We start from the raw sequence: 24,900 nt of genomic DNA, 5'->3' as shown, positions 1-24,900 counted from the left end.
GACCCCAGTCATTCGCTAAAACGAAGCGACAGAAGCGCTCGGGTGAGCGCTGAGCCGCTTTGTTTCTGATCGGCTTTCTACTCAGCGCTCACCCTAGTGCTACTACCGCTTCGTTTTAGCGATTGGTGGGGGTCTCAGTGCTCAGTCCCCCACCGATCAAAAGTTGACATGTCACTATGACATGTCAGACGTTTTCTGAAAGGTTAAGGTGTGTTCACATCAATGGTAAGCAAACAGAAAGCTACCATATGATTTCCGTTTGATTTCCGTTTATGGGCTCCCCTGACGGAAAGGTCTGACAGAACCCATGAACGGAACCTTGAAGCTGATAGAGCTTTAGTTACCCTTTAAAGTAAATTTACATATAGAGAATACAAACAGTTGGTGTGATTGAAAACTAAAGAGAAGCTACTAATATTGTATTACTTCATTATTTTAATTGTTTTTTTATTGAAAATTTTATTCTGAAATATAAACAAATAAAGTACAACGTACAGACAATCATGATGCCCCTAGAAGCCCCAATAGCCCCCCCACACTCCCCCCAAAACTAGAACGCTGTGGATAAAAGTGTGAAGGTAGCTTTAATGAGAGTCATTTGTAATCTTGTTTGGTAGTAAGCATTTTCTGTGACCATATTCTGAGGTTTTGGAATTAATCTTTAGGCCTCATGCACATGAACGTGCTTTTGCGGCCGCAATTCCCCTGAAAATCCACGGGAGAATTGCGGCCCCATTAATTTCTATGGGGTCATGCACACGACCGTAGTTTTTACGGTCCGTGCATGGCCCGGGAGCCTGCATCGCAGAAAGAACGGACATGTCTTATTACAGCTGTGTTCTGCGGTCCAGGCTCATTGAAAATAATGGCCGCGGCCATGTGCATGGCCCGCGATTTGCGGGCGGCTCGTGGCTGACAGTCCGCTGCCGGCCGACCCAAAAATCATGGCCGTGCACGTGGCTACGGTCGTGTGCATGAGGCCTTAGTCTTTGTGAACACAGACGACTGTATATTTATGAGGGAATATGATACATTGTAGACACTCCGTGCAGGACTACAATCATGCAGTATTCACCATGTTACATCATTTAAGTAGCTCAAGTTTTTTTCTTTTATTTACAAGGGTCCCCCATATCTGGGGAGTCCTGCACCTATTGGGATCAGTTGCTATTACCAGGTGAAATTGCTGGCGAGTCCTCATAATAAAGCATCACATGGCGCCCATGAAAATAATTGAGCTGTCCATATTATGCATGGATGCGCATCGTACTCCAAAGCAACCAGCACTTTTTTTTTCTCATTAAAATGTAATAACGTTTTTCAAAGTAACAAAAGGGACAGGACAGGCCACAGATCTCGTTAGGGCCTGTTCACATCAGTGTTGGCTTTCTGTTGAGGGGTTCAGTTGGGAGAACCCCTCAACGGAAAGGCAAACTGAAACCTTAGCTTCCATTTGCATCATTATTGATATCAATGGTGACGGAAACACTGCTAATGGTTTCCGTTTGTCACCATTCTGTCAGGTTTCTGTTTTTTTGACGGAATCAATAGCGCAGTCGACTGCCAATGCTAATGTGAACAGACCTTTACAGGCAGCGATCTGAGTAAAACATACAAAAGAAATCGAAAATAACAGTACAAATATTGCCTCTGGTCAAGGAGAACACAGAGAAATACAAATTATTTCAACAACCAACACCCTTTTGTAGGGGCTCTCCCCTGCGGCTGCTAGACGGGGTCGCAATAGAGAAACCTTATAGGGCAATTGTAAAGGGATTATCTTAACCAGATAACTTTTTTAAACAAATACAAAACTCAAAACATACAGAGGAAAAGAGGTGAAAAAAACTTACTTAAAAGGATATCCTATTATTGGAGTGAAGCATCATTTACATATTATTCTGTTACACCCAAAAGTTTGCATTGATATAATCTTCCAGATGAGTGTGATATACGGTGTCAAACTGCAAGGTTTTCATGTTTATACATTTTCATATTGCACCTAGTGATGTTCTCACGTACAATACTGGGTTTTCAAATATGTAATTCTATGTGTACAATATATACACACATTTCTTAAAGTAAAGATGTTGCTGTGTGAGAACAGGAAGAGGTATTTCTGCAGAAAATTACCCAAAAAAAGATAATGGTAGTGATGTTGGGCACCTGTCCAGATAAAGAGTGTTGTGTAAAAGCTCATATGCACACGGGCACGTAGCCTGCACAGTAGTCCACACGGCTCCCTAGTCCAGAGCCACAGCCTCCCTGTGCTGCCATACAGGTTCCGTCAGAAATCTGTATAGTCTTCCCTAGAAGCTCCAATGAAGCATGCCAGGTTTTTTTTTTCACTGTTGGATCCATACAGAATGGGGTATGAAATCAAAGGCATGCTACATTTGTTAAAAATACAGAAAAAAAACAAAAAAAAACCTTTTTTTAATATCAGAGATTTTCCCTGTATTGATTCTATCCGGTTTTATATTGCAAGCAAAACTTGGGGAAATTCAGAAAGACTTCCTCATGTGTTCAAGAGAAATAGAGGAAAAGAACACGGGGCCACATGGTGCAGGTAAATCCAAGGCGGTACAGTCAAATAAAGACAGATATATGCTCACCAAAGTTCAGATGGATAAGCACGCCAATAAGTGAGCAATCCAGCTGGTTGTAGAAAATGCTGCTGCTGGGATCCAGAGCCGGTTAGACCAATTGGCCACCGCAAATGTAATAATATATAAATGTGACAAAAAATGGGTCATAAGCGGCGCTGCTACTTAGTAATAAGGAGTAAAGATAGTAGGTAACTATTTATTATAAGCCTGGCTACGCGTTTCGACGCCGCACCGGCAGCTTCCTCAAGCCATATTTTCTATGTCAATATATTAAAATAAATCCAGCAAAGTTCACACACTGGCTACTATGGTCACAATAGGCCGACACTTCCTGTATTGTAGAGATCACTTCTGAATAAAAATGGAGGGACTATGTAAGAAATGCCTGTAATTCCTAAACGGTTAAAGGGGTTTTGCAGTCCCTAAAAACTTATGGCCTATCCCCAGGATAGGCGATCAATGGCTGATGGGTCCAACTCCCAGGACCGAGCGCTGCTTCCCCTTCACTTCTACATGCTCACTGTGAATCGTCGACACCGATGTAACAGCGATTCACAGTATTGCAACCTTCTCCCATTGAAATGAATGGGAAAAAAGACGGCAATACCTGTGAATCGCCGCTAAATGTTTGTCGACAACTACTCACCGTGAGGAAGGAGAGGGGAAGCAGCGCTCGTACGAGCGCTGCACCCCCTTATAAACAGCTGATCGGCGGGGGTCCTGGGAGTCGGACCCCAACCCATCAGCTATTGATGGACTATCCTGAAGATAGGTCATACATTTTTAGGGAGTGGAAAACCCCTTTAAATATTTTTGTTAAATCCCTCGAACCAAAACAGAAATTGTACACTTCAGTCACATCTTCATTGCTTTGTTTCAAATATATTGTGGTGGTGCACAGAGGCTAAATACGAAAATCGTATCACTTTCCCAATACTTCTGGACCCGATTATATATTGGCCAAACGAATACCAGAAGAACACTTTTTTTTTTTTTAACATACGTCTGACTAATAGTGATCTATGACATTTTCCCACAAATATGCCGAACGTGGTATAAACGAACGTTTACATTTTGCCACCTCTATTACACCATGGAAGTCATATATATGAATTTAGCAGAATATTGGTAAACTTCAGCAAGCCTTTTTAAAGAGAACCTGTCAACTCTCCTGACATGTCTGTTTTTAGTAAATACTTGAATTCCCCAAAAAATAACAATTCTGGAGCATCTTTTCTTGGAACTATGCATTGTGGCATTCCTCATTTCTCCTGGAAATGTATGAATAATTTGACAATGGCTTATTACTATTTCCCCTGTCAATAAGGTATGTCCTCACACATTCTGACATGGTCAGTACTAATAGGACAATGTCTGAGTGTGTAGGCCAAGCTCCATTGACGAGAATGTACAGCACAAATGCAGCCTTTAGATTAGGCCTACCCACAGACTTTTATTGCATGACTTATATGCAATAGCATTATCAGAACAAGATATGGACAACATGGCCTTAAAGAGAACCTTTCACCTCCCCATACATGTGAAGCTGAGTGCAGCTTGTAATGGGCAGGGCTGCACAAACCCTGGGGCACTTGACATTTTTTTTTTTACCTACCTCCGTTATTTAGATATCGGTGCTGTTATATTTGACGCCCGATATTTAAATAATCCCCTGAACAGTCAATGGGGCGTGTTACTATGGCTGTGACACTGTCCAATCAGATATGGACAGTGCCACAGCAGGAGAGTGTGCGATTGCAGTCTTTTTACCCGAACAGCAAGGAGGCGTGTCAGTGCTACGGACAGAGCTGTGGAGAGGAGAGCGCGCATGCACGCTCTCATCTCTTCAGCTCGTGAGAGATCAGTCTTGTACTTTGTCTGCCGAACTGGCAAGGGGGCGTGTGACTGCTACGGACAGTGTAAGAGCTGGGGAGTGCTTACAATGTCCGTAGCAGAGACACGCCCCCTTGCCAGTTCGGCAGACAATACAAGACTTATCTGAAGAGCTGAGATAACGGAGGGTAGAATTTTTTTTTAAAGTGCCCCAGGGTTTGTTCAGCCCTCCCCATTACATGCTGCACTCAGCTGCACATGTATGGGGAGGTGAAAGGTTCTCTTTAAGGTCCTTTTACACAGGCCAATTATCAGGCAAACGAACAGTCGTACGAACGCTCATTCCCGACCAATTCCATGTGTAAACAGGGCAACGATCAGCCGATAAACGAGCAAACTCTCGTTCATCGGCTGATTGCATCATTTATGCAGCATTAATCCCTTCCCGCCGCAGCCGTTTTTCATTTTCATTTTTCCCTCCCCACCTTCCAAAAGACATAACTTTTTTATTTTTCCGTCGATATAGTCCTATGAGGGCTTGATTTTTGCGGCACGAGTTGTAGTTTTTCGTAGCACCATTTATTGTGCCATATAATGTACTAGGAAACGGGGAAAACATTATTTGTGGGGTAAAAAATTTAATAAACAGCGATTCCTCTATGTTTTTTTGCGCAGCGTTTTTACGGAATTCACTGTGCAATTAAAACAACATGTTATCTTTATTCTGTGGGTCAATACGTTTACGGCGATACCAATTATATATAGTTTTTCTATATTTTAATACTTTTACCAGTAAAAACCTAATTGTAAAAAATAACAATTATTTTGTGTCGCCAAATTCCGAGAGCCATAACTTTTTTATTTTTCCGTCGATTAAGTGGTATGAGGGCTTATTTATTGCGGGATAAGCTGTAGTTTTTAATTATACCATTTTGGGGTCCATGCAACGTTTTTATCACTTTTTATTTATTTTTTTGGTCACCTAATCTCCAACAAAAAATGAGAGATTCTGGCATTTACAATTTTTTTTTTTGGTGTTCACCGTGCGGGTTAAATAATGATATACTGTAATCGTTCAGACTTTTACGGATGCGGCGATATCAATTATGTTTATTTATTTGTTTACTGTGCTCTAGGGGGATAATGGGAAAAATGTTTTATTTTTTTTAACTTTTAATATTTAATTTTTTTTTACATTTAAAAAAAACAACTTTATTTTACTAATTTTTACTTTTTATTAGTCCCCCTAGGGGACTTCAACTAGCCATCGTTAGAATGCTTGCACGATATACTGCAATACTAATGTATTGCAGTAAATCGTGATTCTGACAGGCTTCTATTAAGCCCTGCCGGAGGCAGGGCTTAATAGGAGCACAAAGATGGCGGACCTGGGGGCCTTCATTAGGGCTCCGGGCTGCCATAGCAACCATCGCTCCCCCGCGATTGCGTTGCGGGGGGCGCGATAAGATGTTAGAGGGGGTCGCCCACCACTTTCTATCGATTTAAATGCTACGGTCGCTATTGACCGCGGCATTTAACGAGTTAAACGAGCGGGATTGTTTTTTTCTGTTATTTATCTTATTGAAATAAATGATTTTACAAAAAAAAAAAAAAAAAAAAGCTTATAGGACCCAGGTCAAACATAAGCCTAGTAAACTGAACATAAACTGAGAGACTGGCTAGATCCACAATAAAGCCAGAGGACTTTGTCAAGTTACATCTCTGAGTCTGTAGGTAATCCTAATGTACGTTAAAAGAATGTCGGTTATGTTTTATGCAAAAAAGTTCTGAACCATTGACATTCTCTGCGCCTTGTTGCTTGCCTGTATTTTGGTATTTCATTGAGTTATGTCCTTGTAAGCAGCATGTATATCTTGTTTATGCTATGCAGACATAACAGCCATTGTGGAATCCTGGCATAACTGTAAGGTGTGGCCGGAGCTCACCTTTGGAAGGTAACTGGTGCTCAATGACAATTATGTTGCGCCATGTTATGCTTACTATTATGTACTGTTTACTTGCATTTTATTATACACAGTGCCTTTATATGTTAAATGGGATGCTTTGCAGTTTGTGTGGAAAAAATACTGTCATGCAGTGTCCCACCCGATTATAAATCATTCAATGACTGCTGTTGCACTTACTCTATAAGGGCTTGCAACAGAGAATAGGATTTTATTGATGGTATTATGTAAGTAAAGCCAAATGAAGAAGGAATCGGGTGTTTGTCCATGTGGCGCACGCACTCCCCACTGGGCAGGACAATTAGTGGAGTGATGAAAATCCCTACTTGTGCCCAAGTGAGAGTACAACAGACTTACAAGCGAGAACCTGGACAAACAAGCCCCATGGGCCTAGGAAAGGTTCAAATCATACCCCTGAATCAGGGTGGAGTTGCTAATGGGCAGACCGTAGATAGGTATGGACTGTGAATGGCCTTGCTGTAAATGCAGTAACTTAGGGTTGAACTTAATAGGAATAACCACAACAAGTAATGTGCCCTCAAAGTGAACTGTGCTTTTAAGAAAAGTTGTACATTTTGCTGCATTGGAATTCTTGATGTAAAAAGGGATGAAGAAGTGACCAGTTGTAGCATGCGCAGTTCTGATCTGAGTACCAGCACAGGTAAAGTTGGAGAGAATTCCCCTGGTAACGCTATCTGACTGTAGTTTTTGGCTCAGTTTTATGAGCCAAAGCCAGAAGTGGGTCCAAAACGAAGGACAGGTATAAAGACTGATGCATCTCCTTTCTTTTGTGTACTTGCCTTAGACAAGTATACTATAAGGACAAAAGTATTGGGACTCCTACACAATACACTTGCAGTAGCTTTTATAAAAATCATATTCTAAATCCATAGGTATTAATATAGAGTTGGTTCCCCCTTTACAGCTAAAATAGCTTCCACTCCTTTGGTAAGGCTTTCTACAAGATTTTGGAGTGTCTGTGGGAATTTTTGCTCATTTATCCAGAAGAGCATTTCTGATGTTGGATCTGAGGGCCTGACTCGCAATCTCCATTCTAGTTCATCCCACAGGTGTTCGATGGGGTTGAGGTCAGACACTGATGTTGGATGAGAGGGCTTGGTTCGCAATCTCAGTTCTAGTTTATCCCAAAGTTGTTCAATGGAGTTGAGGCCTGTGTGGGCCAGTCAAGTTCTTCCACACCTTGCCGTGAACCTTGCTTTGTGCACTAGGGCACAGTCAGGCTGGAACAGAAAAGGGCCTTCCTCAAACTGTTCCCACAGAGTTGGAAGCATACAATAGTCCATGTAAGGCTTGTATGCGGCTGCTCTTACTAGACCCAGCAAAGCCCTATTAGTGACAATAGTCACTATGAGAGGGCTGATTTACCCAGTTACAGTGGTAAAAGATGGTGTAAAAAAAAGAAAAAATATATATATATATATATAAAGTCCCCCAAAGGTCTTTTCTGATAATAAATACACATAAACTTAATACCCACCGCAAAAAAAACTACCCCCCCCCCCCACCCGCCAATCATTGTCGGAATGCTAGCCCTTAGCCAATTACCCTAATATAGACATGTAACATTAACATTTCCGGTAGACAATGACGATCACAAATAAAAGGTCTATTGTAGGGTAAAACGTTATTACCAAAAAAAAAAAATAGATGAAATGTAAAAAAGCTTATTTTTTTACTATTATTTTCAAACTAAGGCTAAAAAATTCTAAAACAGTAAAAAGGATGTGTATAAAAATGATTAAAAAAAAACCTGCATTGTCTACGGAAAAAAACAATCGCAAAAATCACATCGCTAGCGCAACAAATAAAAAAAAGTTATAGCCATTTAACTAACGCATGCTAAAAAGGGCTTAAATGGTGTCTGGTCCTGAAGGCTCAAAATAGCCCGATCCTGAACTGGTTAATATCAGAGGAGATTTGGAACGCTGAGTATTATTGAGTCAGCAGCGCGTTGGTGACTTTTATACACTATGCACTTCAGCACTCGGCAACCTCGCTCTGTAACTTTACATGGTCTGCCACTTCGTGGGTGAGTTGCTGTGGTTCCTAAATGCTTCCATTTTGCAATAAAACGACTCACATTGGTTTCAATGAATTCGGTGAACTCTTTAGAATGACCCATTCTTTCACAAATATTTGTAAAGACAGACTGCATGGCTAGGGGTTTTATTTTATACACCCATGGCTATGGGACTGATTGAAACATCTGGATTCAATGGTTTTTAAACTTATATAACTAGTCGAGTCATGGATATCTGAAGACCTCTGTTCACCACATGGACAAGGAGGACTTCCAGTGACCATCCGAATCGTTCTGATAGGCGCAATTTTCTTCTATTGTATAGAAGTGCAACTTCTACTGAAAAACATGGAGTTTTCTTATTACAGATTTATCAGATAGGGCAACTTTAGAGTAACTACACCCAAAATAGGAAATTCCAATGTATGCCTAAAAGGTCCAGAAGTGTATTAGAATAGAATGCGTATAAAAATAGAATGTATGTGATTGGTAAAGAGTTTTTTTAAAAACAATATTTGTGAAGTTTGACATATTGTAACATGTAAAAAAAAAATGGTTACTGTACTATTATTGTAGTACTTATGGTATGTATGCAGATATTAGGAATGGATGATTGTTGGATGGACAATACATGTAGTCCTAATATATGCTGTATTTTATTTACACACAGATTAAGGCCCCATGCACACGACCGTAAAACCAGTTTTACGGACCAATTCTGTTCTATTAACGGCGGACACCTTTCCGTATCGCTACGGATGGGTGTCCGTGCCGTAGAACCGTGCCGGGAATTATGGAGCATATCAGTTTTTTCATGTTTTACGGGCCGTACTGCCATATTTTGTATGGGAGCACGGGCCGAAAATGTGGGCGGCCGTCAGCAGACAGCAGTGCCCGCAATCGTGGGCAGTGATTACGGGCAAGATCGTGTGCATGGGACCTCACTGAAATTTAAGAGGTTTCATTTTTGTGTACAAATAAAGAAAAAAGTAAGGTACTCACCACACCACTAATAGCAACCACCGGCATATATGGACTTGATGTCAAAAGCTAAACAGAGTAAATAAAGGTGTTAAGTATATGAAGTCAATTGCTGTACTTTTCACTTTTGTTTGCAAAATATAACCCAAAATAAACATACAAAAGTTCTATATCAGGGACTGAGAGATGGAAGAAACTGTATGGCTTCTATAGTAACAATATCCTATCTCCAACATGTATTTAGCTTACTTAGTAGTATATTTGAAAAGAGTGTAGAACCTTAAGTTCACATGGAGTTCTTTGGCAAGTTTTTTTACGCGGAAGCCGCGCCGCAAAACGTGCCAAAAAATGTCTGGAAATGCCTGCCATTGATTTCAATGGGAGGCGGAGGCGTTGTTTTCCCACGAGCGGTAAAACCGGCTCGCGGGAGAAAAAAGGGACATGCCCTATTTTCAGGCATTTACGCCTCTGACCTCCCGTTGACATCAATGGGAGGCAGAGAAAGCGTAATTTGCTGCGTTTTATGGCCGTGGTGCTCAACGGCTGCGGGCGAAAAACACCACGAAATTCGGTGTGCAGGCAGAGGAAAATCTGCCTCAAAATTCAAAATGGAATTTTGAGACAGAATTTCCTCCTGCAAAAAACTCCTTGTGAACCCAGCCTGCACTGCTATGGAAACTTCTTAAGGATCCAAGGGCTTCTTTTGCAATCCCATAAAATGTATTGCCTATCCTCAGTATAGGCCATCAATATGTGATCAGTCAGGGTCCGACTCCCGACATCCCCGGCGATCAGCTGTTTTGAAGTGGCCACAGCGTTTGTACTAGCGCTGCATTCCCTTCATTACTACTGCTTACACTGAGAATCGTGGAGACACTTGTAGTGGCGGTTCACAGTATTTCAGCCTTCTCTCATTAAATGCTGTAAAACTGTGAATCGCCGCTACAAGTGTCGACGATTCACAGTACGAGCAGTGGAAATGAAGGGGAAGCAGCACTTGTATGAGCGCTGCGGCCCGTTCAAAACAGCTGATCGGTGGGTGTTCCAGTCAAACTCCAATTGATACATTTTTAATGGGAGTAGAAAACCCCGTCAGGACCATTAGGACATAGACATTTTTACATCGCAATGCTGCATTCCAAAAGCCATACATTTTTTATTTTTTCGTTGACATAGCGGTTTGGCTTTTTTATCTTTTTGGCAAGACTAGTTATTTTTGGGGTAAATAAGTTACTGATTAAAAGGGCTATCCGAAAGTTTAACAAAAGGAAAAGGCTACAGGAAAGGTTACATTATAATAATAATAATAATAACAACAATAATAATAATTAAAATCAATTAAAAAAACACTCAACAGTTAAATTCCCTGCCGCACCAGCTCCACCAGCCCCTGCTGGTCTCTGTTTACTGATAAAGTGGCATATATCCACATGACGGCTGCCGCCAATCACTGGTCTCAGTGGTCATGTGACGTACATACTGGTAAACGGTCAAACAACCCCTTTAACTTTTATTAATTCTTCTTTTGGGGCATAGATGGAAAGAAACAGCAATTCCACCATTTTTTTTAAAATATAAATATATATATATATATATATATATATATATATATATATACATACACACACACACACACACACACACACACAGTATAGTTATTTTACGTTATTCACAATGCAGAATAAATAGCATTTTAAATGTATCCTACGACTTTACAATTGCAGAAATAACAAATATGTATTGGATTTTTTTTCGCTTCTATAATATAGTACTTTGTAATCTAATGTACTGCAATGTATTATGCCTGTCAGTGTTGCGCCTCATTCACTTTACAGGGTCCGAGTGTCGGCCGATGAGAACGGCCGTTTTGGGCCGTTTATCTGGGCTGGTTTGCAGCCGTTTTGCATCCGTTCCGATTCCGTTCCGGGCCGTGTTGCCGTTTTTAACGGCCGATTTTGACCCATTTTGCATCCCTTTTTTTCCCTGTCCGTTTTAAAATCGGATGAATTTCATTTAAATGTGTTGCCACACACAGCCCTTTGTAGATAATGCCACAGTCCCCCTGTAGTTAATGCCACCCAGCCCCCTGTAGGTGATGCCACCCAGCCCCCTGTAGGTGATGCCACCAAGTCCCCTGTAGGTGATGCCACCCAGCCCCCTGTAGGTGATGCCACCCAGCCCCCTGTAGGTGATGCCACCCAGCCCCCTGTAGGTGATGCCACCCACCCTCCTGTAGGCGATGCCACCCTGCCCCCTGCAGGCGATGCCACCCAGCCCCCTGTAGGCGATGCCACCCAGCCCCCTGTAGGCGATGCCACCCAGCCCCCTGTAGGTGATGCCACTCAGCCCCCTGTAGGTGATGCCACCAAGTCTCCTGTAGGTGATGCCACTCAGCCCCCTGTAGGTGATGCCACCAAGTCTCCTGTAGGTTGCACCCACCCCCCCTTCCAGGAGAAGTCACTGACTTCAATGTCCATATATGGACAGTGTAGTCACTGACTTCTCCTGGAGAGGAATTCGCTGCCACAGGTCGGGAATTCCGCTTCAGAAGTGAGTGACGTCACTGTGTCCATATATGGACAGTGTAGTCACTCAATTCTCCTGTAGCGGAATACCCGGCCATAGAGTCGGGGATTCCGCTGCAGAAGTGAGTGATGTCGCTGTGTCCATATATGAACAGTGTAGTCACTCACTTCTCCTGTAGCGGAATCCCCGGCCATAGAGTCGGGGATTCTGCTGCAGAAGTGAGTGACGTCGCTGTGTCCATATATGGACAGTGTAGTCACTCTCTTCTCCTGAAGCGTAATCCCCAGCCATAGAGTCGGGGATTCCGCTGCAGAAGTGAGTGACGTCGCTGTGTCCATATATGGACAGTGTAGTCACTCACTTCTCCTGTAGCGGAATCCCAAATCCCCGGCCGGGGATTGGGCATTCTGACTCCTACAGGGAGCAAAAGAAGACCCTCCTCCTCCTCACATGCACTCTGAGGAGGAGAGAGAGCACGAGCGACGGAATACATGGCCATCACTCGGGACACATTCCGGTGATGGCCGTGTATTACCCGGCCGCATAGACTTCTATGGGAGGCGGGCGGCCGGGTAAACGACCGAAAATAGGGCATGTCCCATTTTTTGACGGCCAGGTTTCCCAGGCCGTCAAAAAATCGGTCGTGTGAATAGCCCCATTAGGGGTCTATTGTTCCTAATGCAGCCAGGTGACGGACGATTTATGAACGGCCGTTACCCGGCCGGGAAACCCTGTCGTGTGAATAAGGGCTTACCCCAGCATATTAAGGTAGCCATATAGATTAGACCAAAGTTGATGAAAATTTACAATTTCAACCACAACGAACGATCATTGTGTATAATTTTAAAGTTAACCATTGTTTAAGCCAACCGATGAAACATACCATCTTCTGAAAAGGGAGTCGGCTGTGTTTGACATTTTCAACCGATCGTAGCTAGTAGTTTAGTGCATATGTGTCACTCGAACAATACATGCATAACCCACAGGGGAGGCGAGTAGGCGTGTGTAGATGTCATGCTCGTATCATAATGCCACTTCCAGGAATAGTTCGGCCATTACTTGCCTGGTGTAATCGAATATGTATGGTGACTTAACAACTTGAACGGCAAATATCATCTAAATTGTGTATGTCTGTATCGGCGTATATACAGGGTGGGCCATTTGTATGGATAAACCTAAATAAAATGGGAATAGTTGGTGATATTAACTTCCTGTTTGTGGCACATTAGTATATGGGAGGGGGGAAACTTTTCAAGCTGGGTGTTGACCATGGCAGCCATTTTGAAGTCGGACATTTTGTATCCAACGTTAGTTTTTTCAATGGGAAGAGGGTCATGTGACACATCAAACTTATCGAGAATTTCACAAGAAAAACAATGGTGTGCTTTGGTTTTAACGTTACTTTATTCTTTCATGACTTATTTACAAGTTTCTGACCACTTATAAAATGTGTTCAAAGTGCTGCCCATTGTGTTGGATTGTCAATGCAACCCTCTTCTCCCACTCTTCACACACTGATAGCAACACCGCAGAAGAAATGCTAGCACAGGCTTCCAGTATCCGTAGTTTCAGTTGCTGCACATCTCGTATCTTCACAGCATAGACAATTGCCTTCAGATGACCCCAAAGATAAAAGTCTAAGGGGGTCAGATCGGGAGACTTAGGGGGCCATTCAACTGGCCCACGACGACCAATCCACTTTCCAGGAAACTGTTTATCTAGGAATGCTCGGACCTGACACCCATAATGACATAAATAACTCATGAAAGAATAAAGTAACGTTAAAACCAAGCACACCATTGTTTTTCTTGTGAAATTCTCAATAAGTTTGATGTGTCACATGACCCTCTTCCCATTGAAAAAACTAAAGTTGGATACAAAATGGCCACCATGGTCAACACCCAGCTTGAAAAGTTTCCCCCCTCCCATATACTAATGTGCCACAAACAGGAAGTTAATATCACCAACCATTCTCATTTTATTTAGGTGTAGCCATATAAATGGCCCGCCCTGTATATCATTTACCAGATGCATGTTCACCCAACCAACTTCTATCTAATGTTGCTAGGCCTCATTAGCACCATGTATGAATACTACTCATGTTGGGTGAAGTGTTACATGAGTGACACACTCATATCCAGAATCGGCTCTAAAATCTAAGTCTTTCTATGTTAAAAGCAGATCTAATGTTTCTTAACCCCTTAAAGAGACACTGTCACCACAATATAAGTGCCCTATCTCCTACATAAGGAGATGGGCGCTGTAATGTAGGTCACAGTAATGCTTTTTATTTAAAAAAAACGATATTTTTTCACAAAGTTAGGAGCGATTTAAGTTTATGCTAATGAGCTTTCTTAATGCCCAAGTGGGCGTACTTTTACTTTCGACCAAGTGGGCGTTGTACAGAGGAGTGCATGACGCTGACCAATCAGCATTATGCACTCCTCTCCATTCATTTACACTGCACTAGCGATATAGTTATATCACTATGTGCAGCTACATACACAAGCCCTAACATTACTACAGTGTCCTGATAATGAATACACATGAAATCCAGCCTGGACGTCATGTGTACTCAGAATCCTGACACTTCTGAATCTTTTTTGTGAGATTCCAGCAACGGATACGAAATCTTGCGAGATCTCGGAGCTAAACGAGATTTGGGTTCCCTTGCCGGAATCTCACAAAAAAAGATTCAGAAGTGTCAGGATTCTGAGTACACATGACGTCCAGGCTGGATTTCATGTGTATTCATTATCAGGACACTAGTAATGTTAGGGCTTGTGTATGAGGCTGCACATAGCGATATATCTATATCGCTAGTGCAGTGTAAATGAATGGAGAGGAGTGCATGATGCTGATTGGTCAGCGTCATGCACTCCTCTGTACAACGCCCACTTGGTCGAAAGTAAAAGTACGCCCACTTGGGCATTAAGAAAGCTCATTAGCATAAACTTAAATCGCTCCTAACTTTGTGAAAAAAGATTGTTTTTTTAAATAAAAAGCATTACTGTGACCTACATTACAGCGCCGATCTCCTTATGTAGGAGATAGGGCACTTATAATGTGGTGACAGAGTCTCTTTAAGGACGCAGCCTTGTTTTGGCCTTAAAGAGGCTCTGTCACCAGATTTTGCAACCCCTATCTGCTATTGCAGCAGATCGGCGCTGCAATGTAGATTACAGTAACGTTTTTATTTTTAAAAAACTAGCATTTTTGGCCAAGTTATGACCATTTTCGTATTTATGCAAATGAGGCTTGCAAAAGTACAACTGGGCGTGTTGAAAAGTAAAAGTACAACTGGGCGTGTATTATGTGCGTACATCGGGGCGTGTTTACTACTTTTACTAGCTGGGCGTTGTGCATAGAAGTATCATCCACTTCTCTTCACAACGCCCAGCTTCTGGCAGTGCAGACACAGCCGTGTTCTCCAGAGATCACGCTGTGACGTCACTCACAGGTCCTGCATCGTGTCAGACGAGCGAGGACACATCGACACCAGAGGCTACAGATGATTCTGCAGCAGCCTCGGCGTTTGCAGGTAAGTCGATGTAGCTACTTACCTGCAAATGCTGATGCTGCTGCAGAATCAACTGTAGCCTCTGGTGCCGACACGATGCAGGACCTGTGAGTGACGTCACAGATCTGCACTGCCAGAAGCTGGGCGTTCTGAAGAGAAGTGGATGATACTTCTCATCAGAACGCCCAGCTAGTAAAAGTAGTAAACACGCCCCGATGTACGCACATAATACACGCCCAGTTGTACTTTTACTTTTCAACACGCCCAGTTGTACTTTTGCAAGCCTCATTTGCATAAATACGAAAATGGTCATAACTTGGCCAAAAATGCTCGTTTTTTAAAAATAAAAACGTTACTGTAATCTACATTGCAGCGCCGATCTGCTGCAATAGCAGATAGGGGTTGCAAAATCTGGTGACAGAGCCTCTTTAAGGCTCAGAGCCCATTTTTTAAATCTGACATATTTCACTTTATGTGGTAATAACTTTGGAATGCTTAAACCTATCCAAGCGATTCTGAGATTGTTATCTCATGACAAACTAGGCTTTATGTTAGTGGTAAAATGTGGTCGATCTATTCAGTGTTTATTTGTGAAAAATTGCAAAATTTAGAGAAAATGTAGGAAAAATTTATTTTTCTGAATTTAAAATACATCTGCTTGTAAAACAGATGGTTATACCACCCAAAATAGTTACTAGTTCACATTTCCCATATGTCTACTTTAGATTGGCATCGTTTTTTGAACATTCTTTAATTTTTCTTGGACGTTACAAGACTTAGAACATAAACAGCAATTTTTCATATTTTTGAGAACATTTCAAAAGCCTTTTTTTTTTAAGGTACCTGGTCAGTTCTGAAGTGGCTTTGAGGGACCTATTAAGACACCCCCATAAAACACCCCATTTTAAAAACTAGACCCCTCAAAGTATTCAAAACAGCATTTAGAACATTTTTTTAACCCTTCAGGCATTTCACAGGAATTAAAGCAAAGTGGAGGTGAAATTTGCAAATGTAATTTTTCTTGCTGAATTTCAATTTTATTCCATTTTGTTCTGTAACACAGAAGGTTTTACCAGAGAAACACGACTAAATATGCAATGTCCAGATTCTGCAGTTTTTAGAAATGTCCTACATGTGACTCTAGTGCGCTCGTGGACTAAAAAAAGCCCCAGAAGCAAAGAAGAACCTAGTGCATTTTGGGGCCTCTTTTTTTATTAGAATATATTTTAGGCAGCATACCAGGTTTGAAGAGGTGTAGAGGTGCCAACACAGTAGGAATCCCCCAAAAGTTTTGGAAACTAGACTCCTCAAGGAATTCATGTATGGTTGTTGTTACCATTTTACCCACACAGTTTTTTCACAGCACGTATTTGAATTGGGCTGTGAAATTAAAATAATTACATTTTTTCCAATAATATGTAGTTCTGGCTCAAAATTTCTTATTTTCACAAGAAATAAAATACCCCATTTTGTTGTCCAATTTGTCCTGAGTGCGGCAATACCCCATTTGTGGTGATAAACTGCCGTTTGGGGCCATGGGAGGGCTCAGAAGGAAAGGAGCGCTGCATGTTCTTTGGAGTCCAGATTTTGCTGGATTGGTTTTCGGGTGCCATGTCGCATTTGCAGAGCCCCAGAGGTATCAAAGCAATGGAAACCCACCAGGAAGTGACCCCATTTTGGAAACTACACCCCTCAAGGAATTCATTTATGGGTTTTGTGACCATTTAGACCCCACAGTTTTTTCACATTACTTATTTGAATTGGACTGTGAATTAAAACAAATGTAATTTTTTCCAATAATATGTCGTTTTGGCTCAAGATTTCTTATTTTCACAAGAAATAAAATACCCCATTTTGTTGCCCAATTTGTCCAGAGTGCGGCAATACCCCATTTTTGGTGATAAACTGCCGTTTGGCCCTATGGGACGGCTCAGAAGGAAAGGAGCGCTGCATGTTCTTTGGAGTCCAGATTTTGCTGGATTGATTTACGGGTGCTATGTTGCATTCGCGGAGCCCCAGAGGTATCAAAGCAATGGAAACCCCCCAAGAAGCGACCCCATTTTAAAATCTACACCCCTTAAGGCATTCATCTAGAGGTATAGTGAGCATTTTGACCCCACAGGTATTGACTAATAGGTGTAACGTCTATGGCCACGGCCAATCGTTCTGGCTTACCCCTCGACGGCCGTGGCCATCCGACTTGCATGCAGCTTCGTCCTCCTGTGAGGCGCCGGCACTCACTTCTGGATTTCAAGATGGTCTCCGGAGGGTGCGTGCGCCCGCGCATGCACGGTCTTAAAGGGCCAGTGCTTGCATATTGCAGGAAGTCTGTAATCTAGCCCAGAATACTTTGGCCTATAAAAGGGGCTCTGCCCTCTTGTTCCTTGCCAGAGCGTTGTTCGTTACCCAAAGTTTGTCGTGCTAATGGTCCCCTAGTGTCTTCCAGTTTCCTAGTGTTCCCTGTTCCTGTATCCTGTTCCCGTGCTATCCTGATCTAGTGCCATGCTGAGCTGTTGCCGTATTGTGCTGCGTTCCACGCCTGTTCTATTACGCCACACCTGACGTCTACCCGCCGCCTGGTCCCAGCCGTGCCTGCCTTGCTACTGTCTACGTTGCCTCAGGTATCCTCTCTGAACTATGGACTCTGTACTTTACGTGTTTGGCCAGCTGCCATCCCACTATGCGGTACGGCCGAGTGGGTCTACACCCCACATTGTGACAGTACGCTCTGGCCATGGACTTCGCTGGTCAATTCAAGGGCATGTCACCCTCCCAAGCCATGCAGGCGGACCTGCTGGATCTCCGAGCTAGACAGGATCAACTTCTTGTGGCAGTGTACTCTATGGTACAGCAGCTATGGATGCTAATTGCTTCTCTTCCTGCCTCTATGCAAGCTCCTCAGGTCGACCCTCCTGCTACACCTCCCGGCAGTTCCAGCTCGGATCCTCGCTGCCATTGCCCTCTCGGTTCCATGGAGACGCCAGTACGTGTCGGTGGTTTCTGAACAAATGCTATATCCATTTTACCCTGCACGCCCGAGCATTTCCGTCGGACGGAATCAAGATCGCCTTCATCATATCTCTACTTGCCGGAAAGGCAAACCCTATCTGGGAACGTCAGGGACCCGAGACCCAAGACTTACAGGGGTTCGAGCGGTTATTCCGGACTGTTTTCGAGGAGCCAGGGCGTGTCTCGTCAGCAGCCACTACTATCTTCAACCTTCGCCAAGAGGACACCTCCGTTAGCGAATACACCATCCAGTTCCGGACCCTGGCAGGAGAGCTATCCAGGAACAATGAGGCCTTGATGGCATCCTTTTGGCATGGTCTATTGTCCGAGATCAAGGACGAACTGGCCGCTCGAGATCTGCCACCTGCCTTGGACGACTTGATTCCTCTTGCCACTCGGGTGGACATAAGGCTGAGGGAGAGATCTCATGAAGTTTGTCAGGAGAGACGGCTTCCTAGACTGGCGCCCAACTTCCAGTAACCCCTCTTGCATGCTTCTATTGCTTTGCCAGAGGGTCCGATGCAAGTGGACCGGCTAAAATTGTCCGTCCAGGAGAAACAGCGCAGGCGCACCTCTGGACTCTGTTTATATTGCGGCCTCCCTGGCCATGTCGTGCGTCTGTGTCCTCAGAAGCCAAAAAACACCAGCGCCTAGGTTTGGTTGGAGAGACAACCCTGGGAGTCACTGCATTTAATCGAGAACTCTCTTCCAAACTGTTCATTCCCGTAACCATCACTGCTGGCGAGAGGTCCCATCCGGTCTCTGCCTACCTGGACTCTGGCTCTGCAGCCCACTTCATCTGCCAACACCTTGTGGATCTTCTTCAGTTGCCTACTGTCCTGCTTGATCGTTGCCTCGGTAGATGGACTGCCGTTGCCTGACCCAGTTGTGTCTGTGACCAAGCCGTTAAGACTCCAAGTAGCAGCTCTCATGCTGAGCTCATCTCCCTGTTTGTCCTGTCCAAGGCCGTCAACCACGTGCTGCTGGGTTTGCCTTGGCTCCGTTTGCACGCCCCAGTCCTGGATTGGAACTCTGGAGAGGTTCTCCAGTGGGGCCCGAAGTGTCTTGACTGCTGTCTGGGTCATATCCAGCCACTACAGCCTTCTCCGCTTCAGTCATTGGCAGGGTTGCCTTCTTGTTTCTCCACGTTTTCCGATGTCTTCAATAAAAAGGAGGCTGAGACCTTGCCGCCACACCAAGCATATGATTGTCCGATCGACTTGGTTCCTGAGTCGTCTCCTCCTAGCGGTAGAGTGTACCCTCTCTTCTTGCCAGAGACCCAGTCTATGTCAGCCTACATTAAGAAGAATCTGGAGAGGGGCTTCATTCATAAATCCTCATCCCCGGCCGGAGCTGGGTTCTTCTTTGTCAAGAAGAAAGATGGATCGCTATCTCCACCCTCACTAAAAAGAGTATGAATGCCAAAGTGTGGACTCCAGAGGCAGAAGCCGCATTTGAATACTTAAAGAAAGCCTTCACGTCAGCCTCTATTCTTCACCACCCTGATGTATCCCTAGAGTTTTCGTTAGAGGTCAACGCTTCCTCTGTTAGTGCTCGTGCACTGTTGTTCCACAGGGGTTCGAAAGGCAAGGCTGTGGTATGTGGCTACTATTCCAAGCTGTTTTCTTCTGCAGAGTGCAACTACTCGATTGGGGATCGGGCGTTACTGGCCATCAAGCTGGCTCTGCAGGAGTCTTCACGGATCACAAGAACTTGACCTACCTACAGACGGCCCAGCGGTTGAAGCCTCGTCAAGCCAGGTGGTCGTTGTTTTTTGCTCGGTTCCGTTTCGAACTCCACTACCGACAAGAATGTGAGGGCCGACACCTTGTCTAGGTCTTTTGAAACTGAGGACACTGTTGAGTCCCCACAGAATATTATTGATCCTTCCTGCATCTTCTCTGTGAACCCCCTACAAGTTAGAGACATTCCTCCGGGAAGGACGTTTGTGCGTCTGGCAAACAGAGGAAGAATTGTTCGCTGGGGTCACAGTTCTAAGCTGGCAGGTCACGCGGGTGCTCGTAAGACCCAAGATCTAATCGCCCGTCAGTTCTGGTGGCCCACGCTGCCCAAAGACGTTATGGACTTTGTCTCCTCATGCACGGTATGTGCAGCAAATAAAGTTGCTCACTCCAGACCTGCTGGCCTGCTCCAACCACTGCCTGTGCCCGTTGCTCTCTGGCAGCATGTCGCAATGGACTTTGTCACGGACCTTCCTCCTTCTGCGGGTTGCAGTGTGATCTGGGTGGTGGTGGATCGATTTTCTAAGATAGCTCATTTTGTTCCCTTGACCGGTCTGCAGTCTGCTACGCGATTGGCTAACCTCTTCATTCAACACATCTTCCGTCTGCATGGCTTGACCCTTTATATTGTCTCGGATCGAGGGGTCCAGTTCACCTCGAAGTTTTGGAGAGCACTCTGCGGTCTCCTCGGTGTAAAATTGGACTTCTTTTCGGCCTATCATCCCCAGTCCAATGGGCAAGTCGAGAGGGTTAACCAGATTATGGAGAACTATCTGCGTCACTTTGTTTCCAGGCGGCATGATGACTGGGTGCAGCTGCTCCCGTGAGCAGAGTTCTCTTATAATAACCACACTAGTGAGTCTACCACTTCCAGTCCGTTCTTCATCTTCTACGGCCAACATCCTCGTATACCTCTTCCTGTCTCTACTATGTCCCAGGTGCATGCAGCTGACTCGACCTTCAGGGACTTTCTACAAATATGGCAATAGACCCGATCGTCTATCCTGCTGGCGGTGGACCGCATGAAGAGAAAGGCAGATACAAGAAGACTAGCTCCTCCTCAGTTTCCGCCAGGTACTAAAGTCTGGTGGTCTTCATTGAATATCCGGCTGAGGGTGCCGTCTTGCAAATTTGCTCCTAGGTTCCTCGGACCCTTCAAAATCCTGCTACAAATTAACCTGGTGTGTTACAAGCTGCGGCTGCCCCCTACCCTCAAGATTCCTAACTCTTTCCATGTCTCCTTGCTGAAGCCCGTGGTCCTGAACTGCTACTCCAGGACTCCTAGTTCCGCAGTGGTCCCTGGCGGCTCATCTGGGACTTTTGAAGTAAGGGAGATTCTGGCCACCAAGAAGGAGGGAGGAAGGACAATTTTATTTAGTGGATTGGAGGGGGTTCGGTCCAGAAGAGAGGTCTTGGGATCCAGGAGAACATCGATGCTCCTGTCCTCATGAGGAAGTTTCTCTCCCGCTCTGGTCCCAAGAAGAGGAGTCGTATGAGGGGGGATACTGTAACGTCTATGGCCACAGCCCGTCGTTCTCACTTACCCCTCGACGGCCGTGGCCATGGACATCCAACTTGCGTGCAGCGTCGTCCTCCTGTGAGGCGCCGGCACGCACTTCCAGATATCGAGACCGTCTCCGGAGGGCGCCCGCGCGTGCACTGTCTTAAAGGGCCAGTGTGCGCATGTTGCAGGAAGTCTGCAATCTAGCCCAGAGCGTTCTTCGTTACCCAAAGTTTGCCGTGTTAATGGTCCCCTAGTGTCTTCCAGTTTCCTAGTGTACCTTCTTCCTGTATCCTGTTCCCGTGCTATCCTGATCTAGTGCCGTGCCGAGCTGTTGCCGTATTGTGCTGCATTCCACTCCTGTTCTAATGCGCCACACCTGACGTCTACCCGCCGCCTGGTCCCAGCCGTGCCTGCCTTGCTACGGTCTACGCTGCCTCAGGTATCCTCTCTGAACTATTGACTCTGTACTTTACCTGTTTGGCCAGCTGCTATCCTGCTACGCGGAGGACCCAGTGGGTCCACACCCCGCATCATGACAATAAGTAATGCGCAGAAGATGGTGCAGTGTGAGATTTGCAATTTTCTATATATGTATGCCATTTCAGTGTCCAATATATTGTGCCCAGCATGCGCCACCGGAGATATACACCCTATAAAATGTGGGTTCTCCCGGGTATGGCAATACCCTACATGTGGCTGTTATCAGCTGCCTTAGCATGCAGCAGGGCTCAGAAATGAAAGATGAGGAGGATAAGTTGTTCGGAGTGCATCAGGGCAGATTAAAAATTAAGGGATGTATGATAAATTTTAAAACACTCTTTCATACAGAGTCCTGGCTTTTCGAGACAAGTGTCACATTGATATATTGTGTCCTCCCTTATCCCCCTCTTATAGCAGACTTTGCACCTCTTTTGACTTTTTCCCTTCTTGCCAGTTTGGGGAACTTCTCCTGGAAAGTGTTGCCCTTGGACGATGCGTGTGGCCTCGCTTCCAGAAGTACTGGGTGCCCCCCCCTTCTTGGTCCCTAAAGATTAGGTTCTTGATAACTACCTCTTGAAATTCCAGGAAAGTTCCCGTCTGGCCTGTACATCGACGTAGCACGTACGCATTGTACAATGCCATCTGTATGATGTGCACAGCCAGCTTCTTATACCACACCGCATGGCGCCGTAGGGCTTCAGGACTTGATCTGACAAGTTCACCCCTCCCATGTACCTATTGTAGTCCAGGATGAAGTCTGGTTTGGGGGTCTCTGTACTGGTACCTCGCACAGGTAGATGGGTACTGGTGTGGCCATGTATTGTTGTCAATACAAGGACATCTCTCCTTTCCTTGTACTTGACACACAATATATTGCTGCTGGATTGTGCCCTGCTCTCACCCCTTCTGAGTGTTTGCCCAAGCAGTGTCTTAGGGAGGCCTCGCAGATTTATTCTAGCAGTGCCGCATGTCGCAGGACTTCTGGAAGCGAGGCACTTCAAGAGTGGGACGCTGGTATAAAAATTATCGAGGTAGAGTTGGTAACCCTGGTGCAGCTGTGGGCGCACCAAATCCCACACAATTTTTGCATTATCTCCCAGTAAGGGGGTGAGGGGGGCATTCTGGGGGCTGAATACTGGTGTCCTTCCCTTCATGTTTCCTAAATTTTTAGGTATACCCTGATGCACTATTGCGTAGCTTATACATCTTCACACCATACCTTGCCCTCTTACTCGGCAGGTACTGGCGGAATTGAAGCCTCCCTTTAAAATCTACCAAGGACTCAATAGAAATACACTTCTCGGGGGTGTATGCTTGGAAAAACCAAGCACTGAAATGGTCTAATAGGGGTCTCAGTTTATACAAACGGTCAAAACTGGGCTCATCTCGGGGTGGGCACTGCTCATTATCAGTATAATGTAAGAAGTGAAGTATTGCCTAATTCTTTTTTTTTAGGTTCCAGTTCAGTTCTGAAGTTGCTTTGAGGGGCCTTTATATTAGAAACCCCTATCAAACACCCCAAAAAACGATAACCCTCAAAGTATTCACAACAGCATTTAGAAAGTTTATTAACCCTTTAGATGTTTCACAGGAATTTAGAGTATAGTAGAGGTGAAATTGACATATTTATTTATTTTTTTTGTCAGAAAATTCTTTTTATTCCATTTTTTTCTGTAAAACAGAAGGTTTTACCAGAGAAACGCAAATCAATACTTTTTGCCCACATTCTTCAGTTTTGAGAAATATCCCACATGTGGCCCTAGTGTGATCATGGACACACACCGGCCTCCAAGGTAAAGGAGCACCTAGTTGATTTTATGGCCTCTTTTATTAGGCACCATGTCCGGTTTGAAGAGGTCTTGTGGTGCCAAAACAGTGGAAACCCCCGAAAGTGACCCTATTTTGGAAACTAGACCCCTTGAGGAATTCATTGTAGTTTTCACGAGGTGCATGCGACTTTTTGATCAGTTTTTATTCTATTTTTAAGAGGCATGGTGACTAAAAAACTGTAACTCTACTATTGCTTTTTATTCTATTTTTTTTTTACAGCATTCACCGTGCGCTATAAATGTCAAATTCACTTTACTCTGCATGGCGATACGATTACGGCGATACCATAGGTTTATAGTTTTTTTTTATGTCTTATGGCGTTTGCACAATAAAATACTTTTTGTAAAAAATCATTTACTTTTTGTGTTGCCATATTCTAAGAGCCAGAACTTTTTTCTTTTTCCATCGAGAAAGCCGTGCGAGGACTTGTTTTCTGCGTAACGAACTGTAGTTTCGATCAGTACCATTTTTAGGTACATGCGACTTACTGATCTCTTTTTATTTCATTTTTTGGGAGGTGAAGTGACCAAACAATTGGGATTCTGCTATGGTTTATTGTTATTTTTTTTATGGCGTTCACTACGCGGGATAAATAACAAAATCATTTTGTAGTTCAGGTCGTTACGGACGCAGCGATACCAATTATGTATAGTTTATTTATCTATTTTTTTTATTAATAATAAAGGGCGGATAAGGGAAAAAGGGGGATTTTAACTTTTATTTTTACACAACTTTTTTTTAACTTTTTTACTTTGTCCCACTAGGGGACTTGAAGTCAGGAGGCCCTGATTGCAATTCTAATACACTGCACTACATGCGTAGTGCAGTGTATTAAAGCTGTCAGTTACTCACTGACAACAA

The 24,900-nt window shown here is 44.1% G+C and overlaps 1 protein-coding gene across 3 annotated transcripts in view; it reads right to left on the bottom strand.

Annotated features, from left to right (window-relative positions):
- The window catches only part of UBAC2 (UBA domain containing 2), a 193,565-nt gene that overhangs the window by 37,820 nt on the left and 130,845 nt on the right, over positions 1 to 24,900 (bottom strand). For all 3 annotated transcript variants that reach the window (XM_075852435.1, XM_075852434.1, XM_075852436.1), the window contains one exon: positions 9,450 to 9,497. In XM_075852435.1, coding sequence (XP_075708550.1) covers positions 9,450 to 9,497 — 48 coding nt within the window. The remainder of the gene's footprint in view (positions 1 to 9,449; positions 9,498 to 24,900) is intronic.

This window comes from Rhinoderma darwinii, chromosome 2 (genome assembly GCF_050947455.1).
Source record: "Rhinoderma darwinii isolate aRhiDar2 chromosome 2, aRhiDar2.hap1, whole genome shotgun sequence".
NCBI lineage: Eukaryota > Metazoa > Chordata > Amphibia > Anura > Rhinodermatidae > Rhinoderma > Rhinoderma darwinii.
Note: the sequence above shows the minus strand (reverse complement) of the source record. Positions and strands in the feature narration are given on the sequence as shown.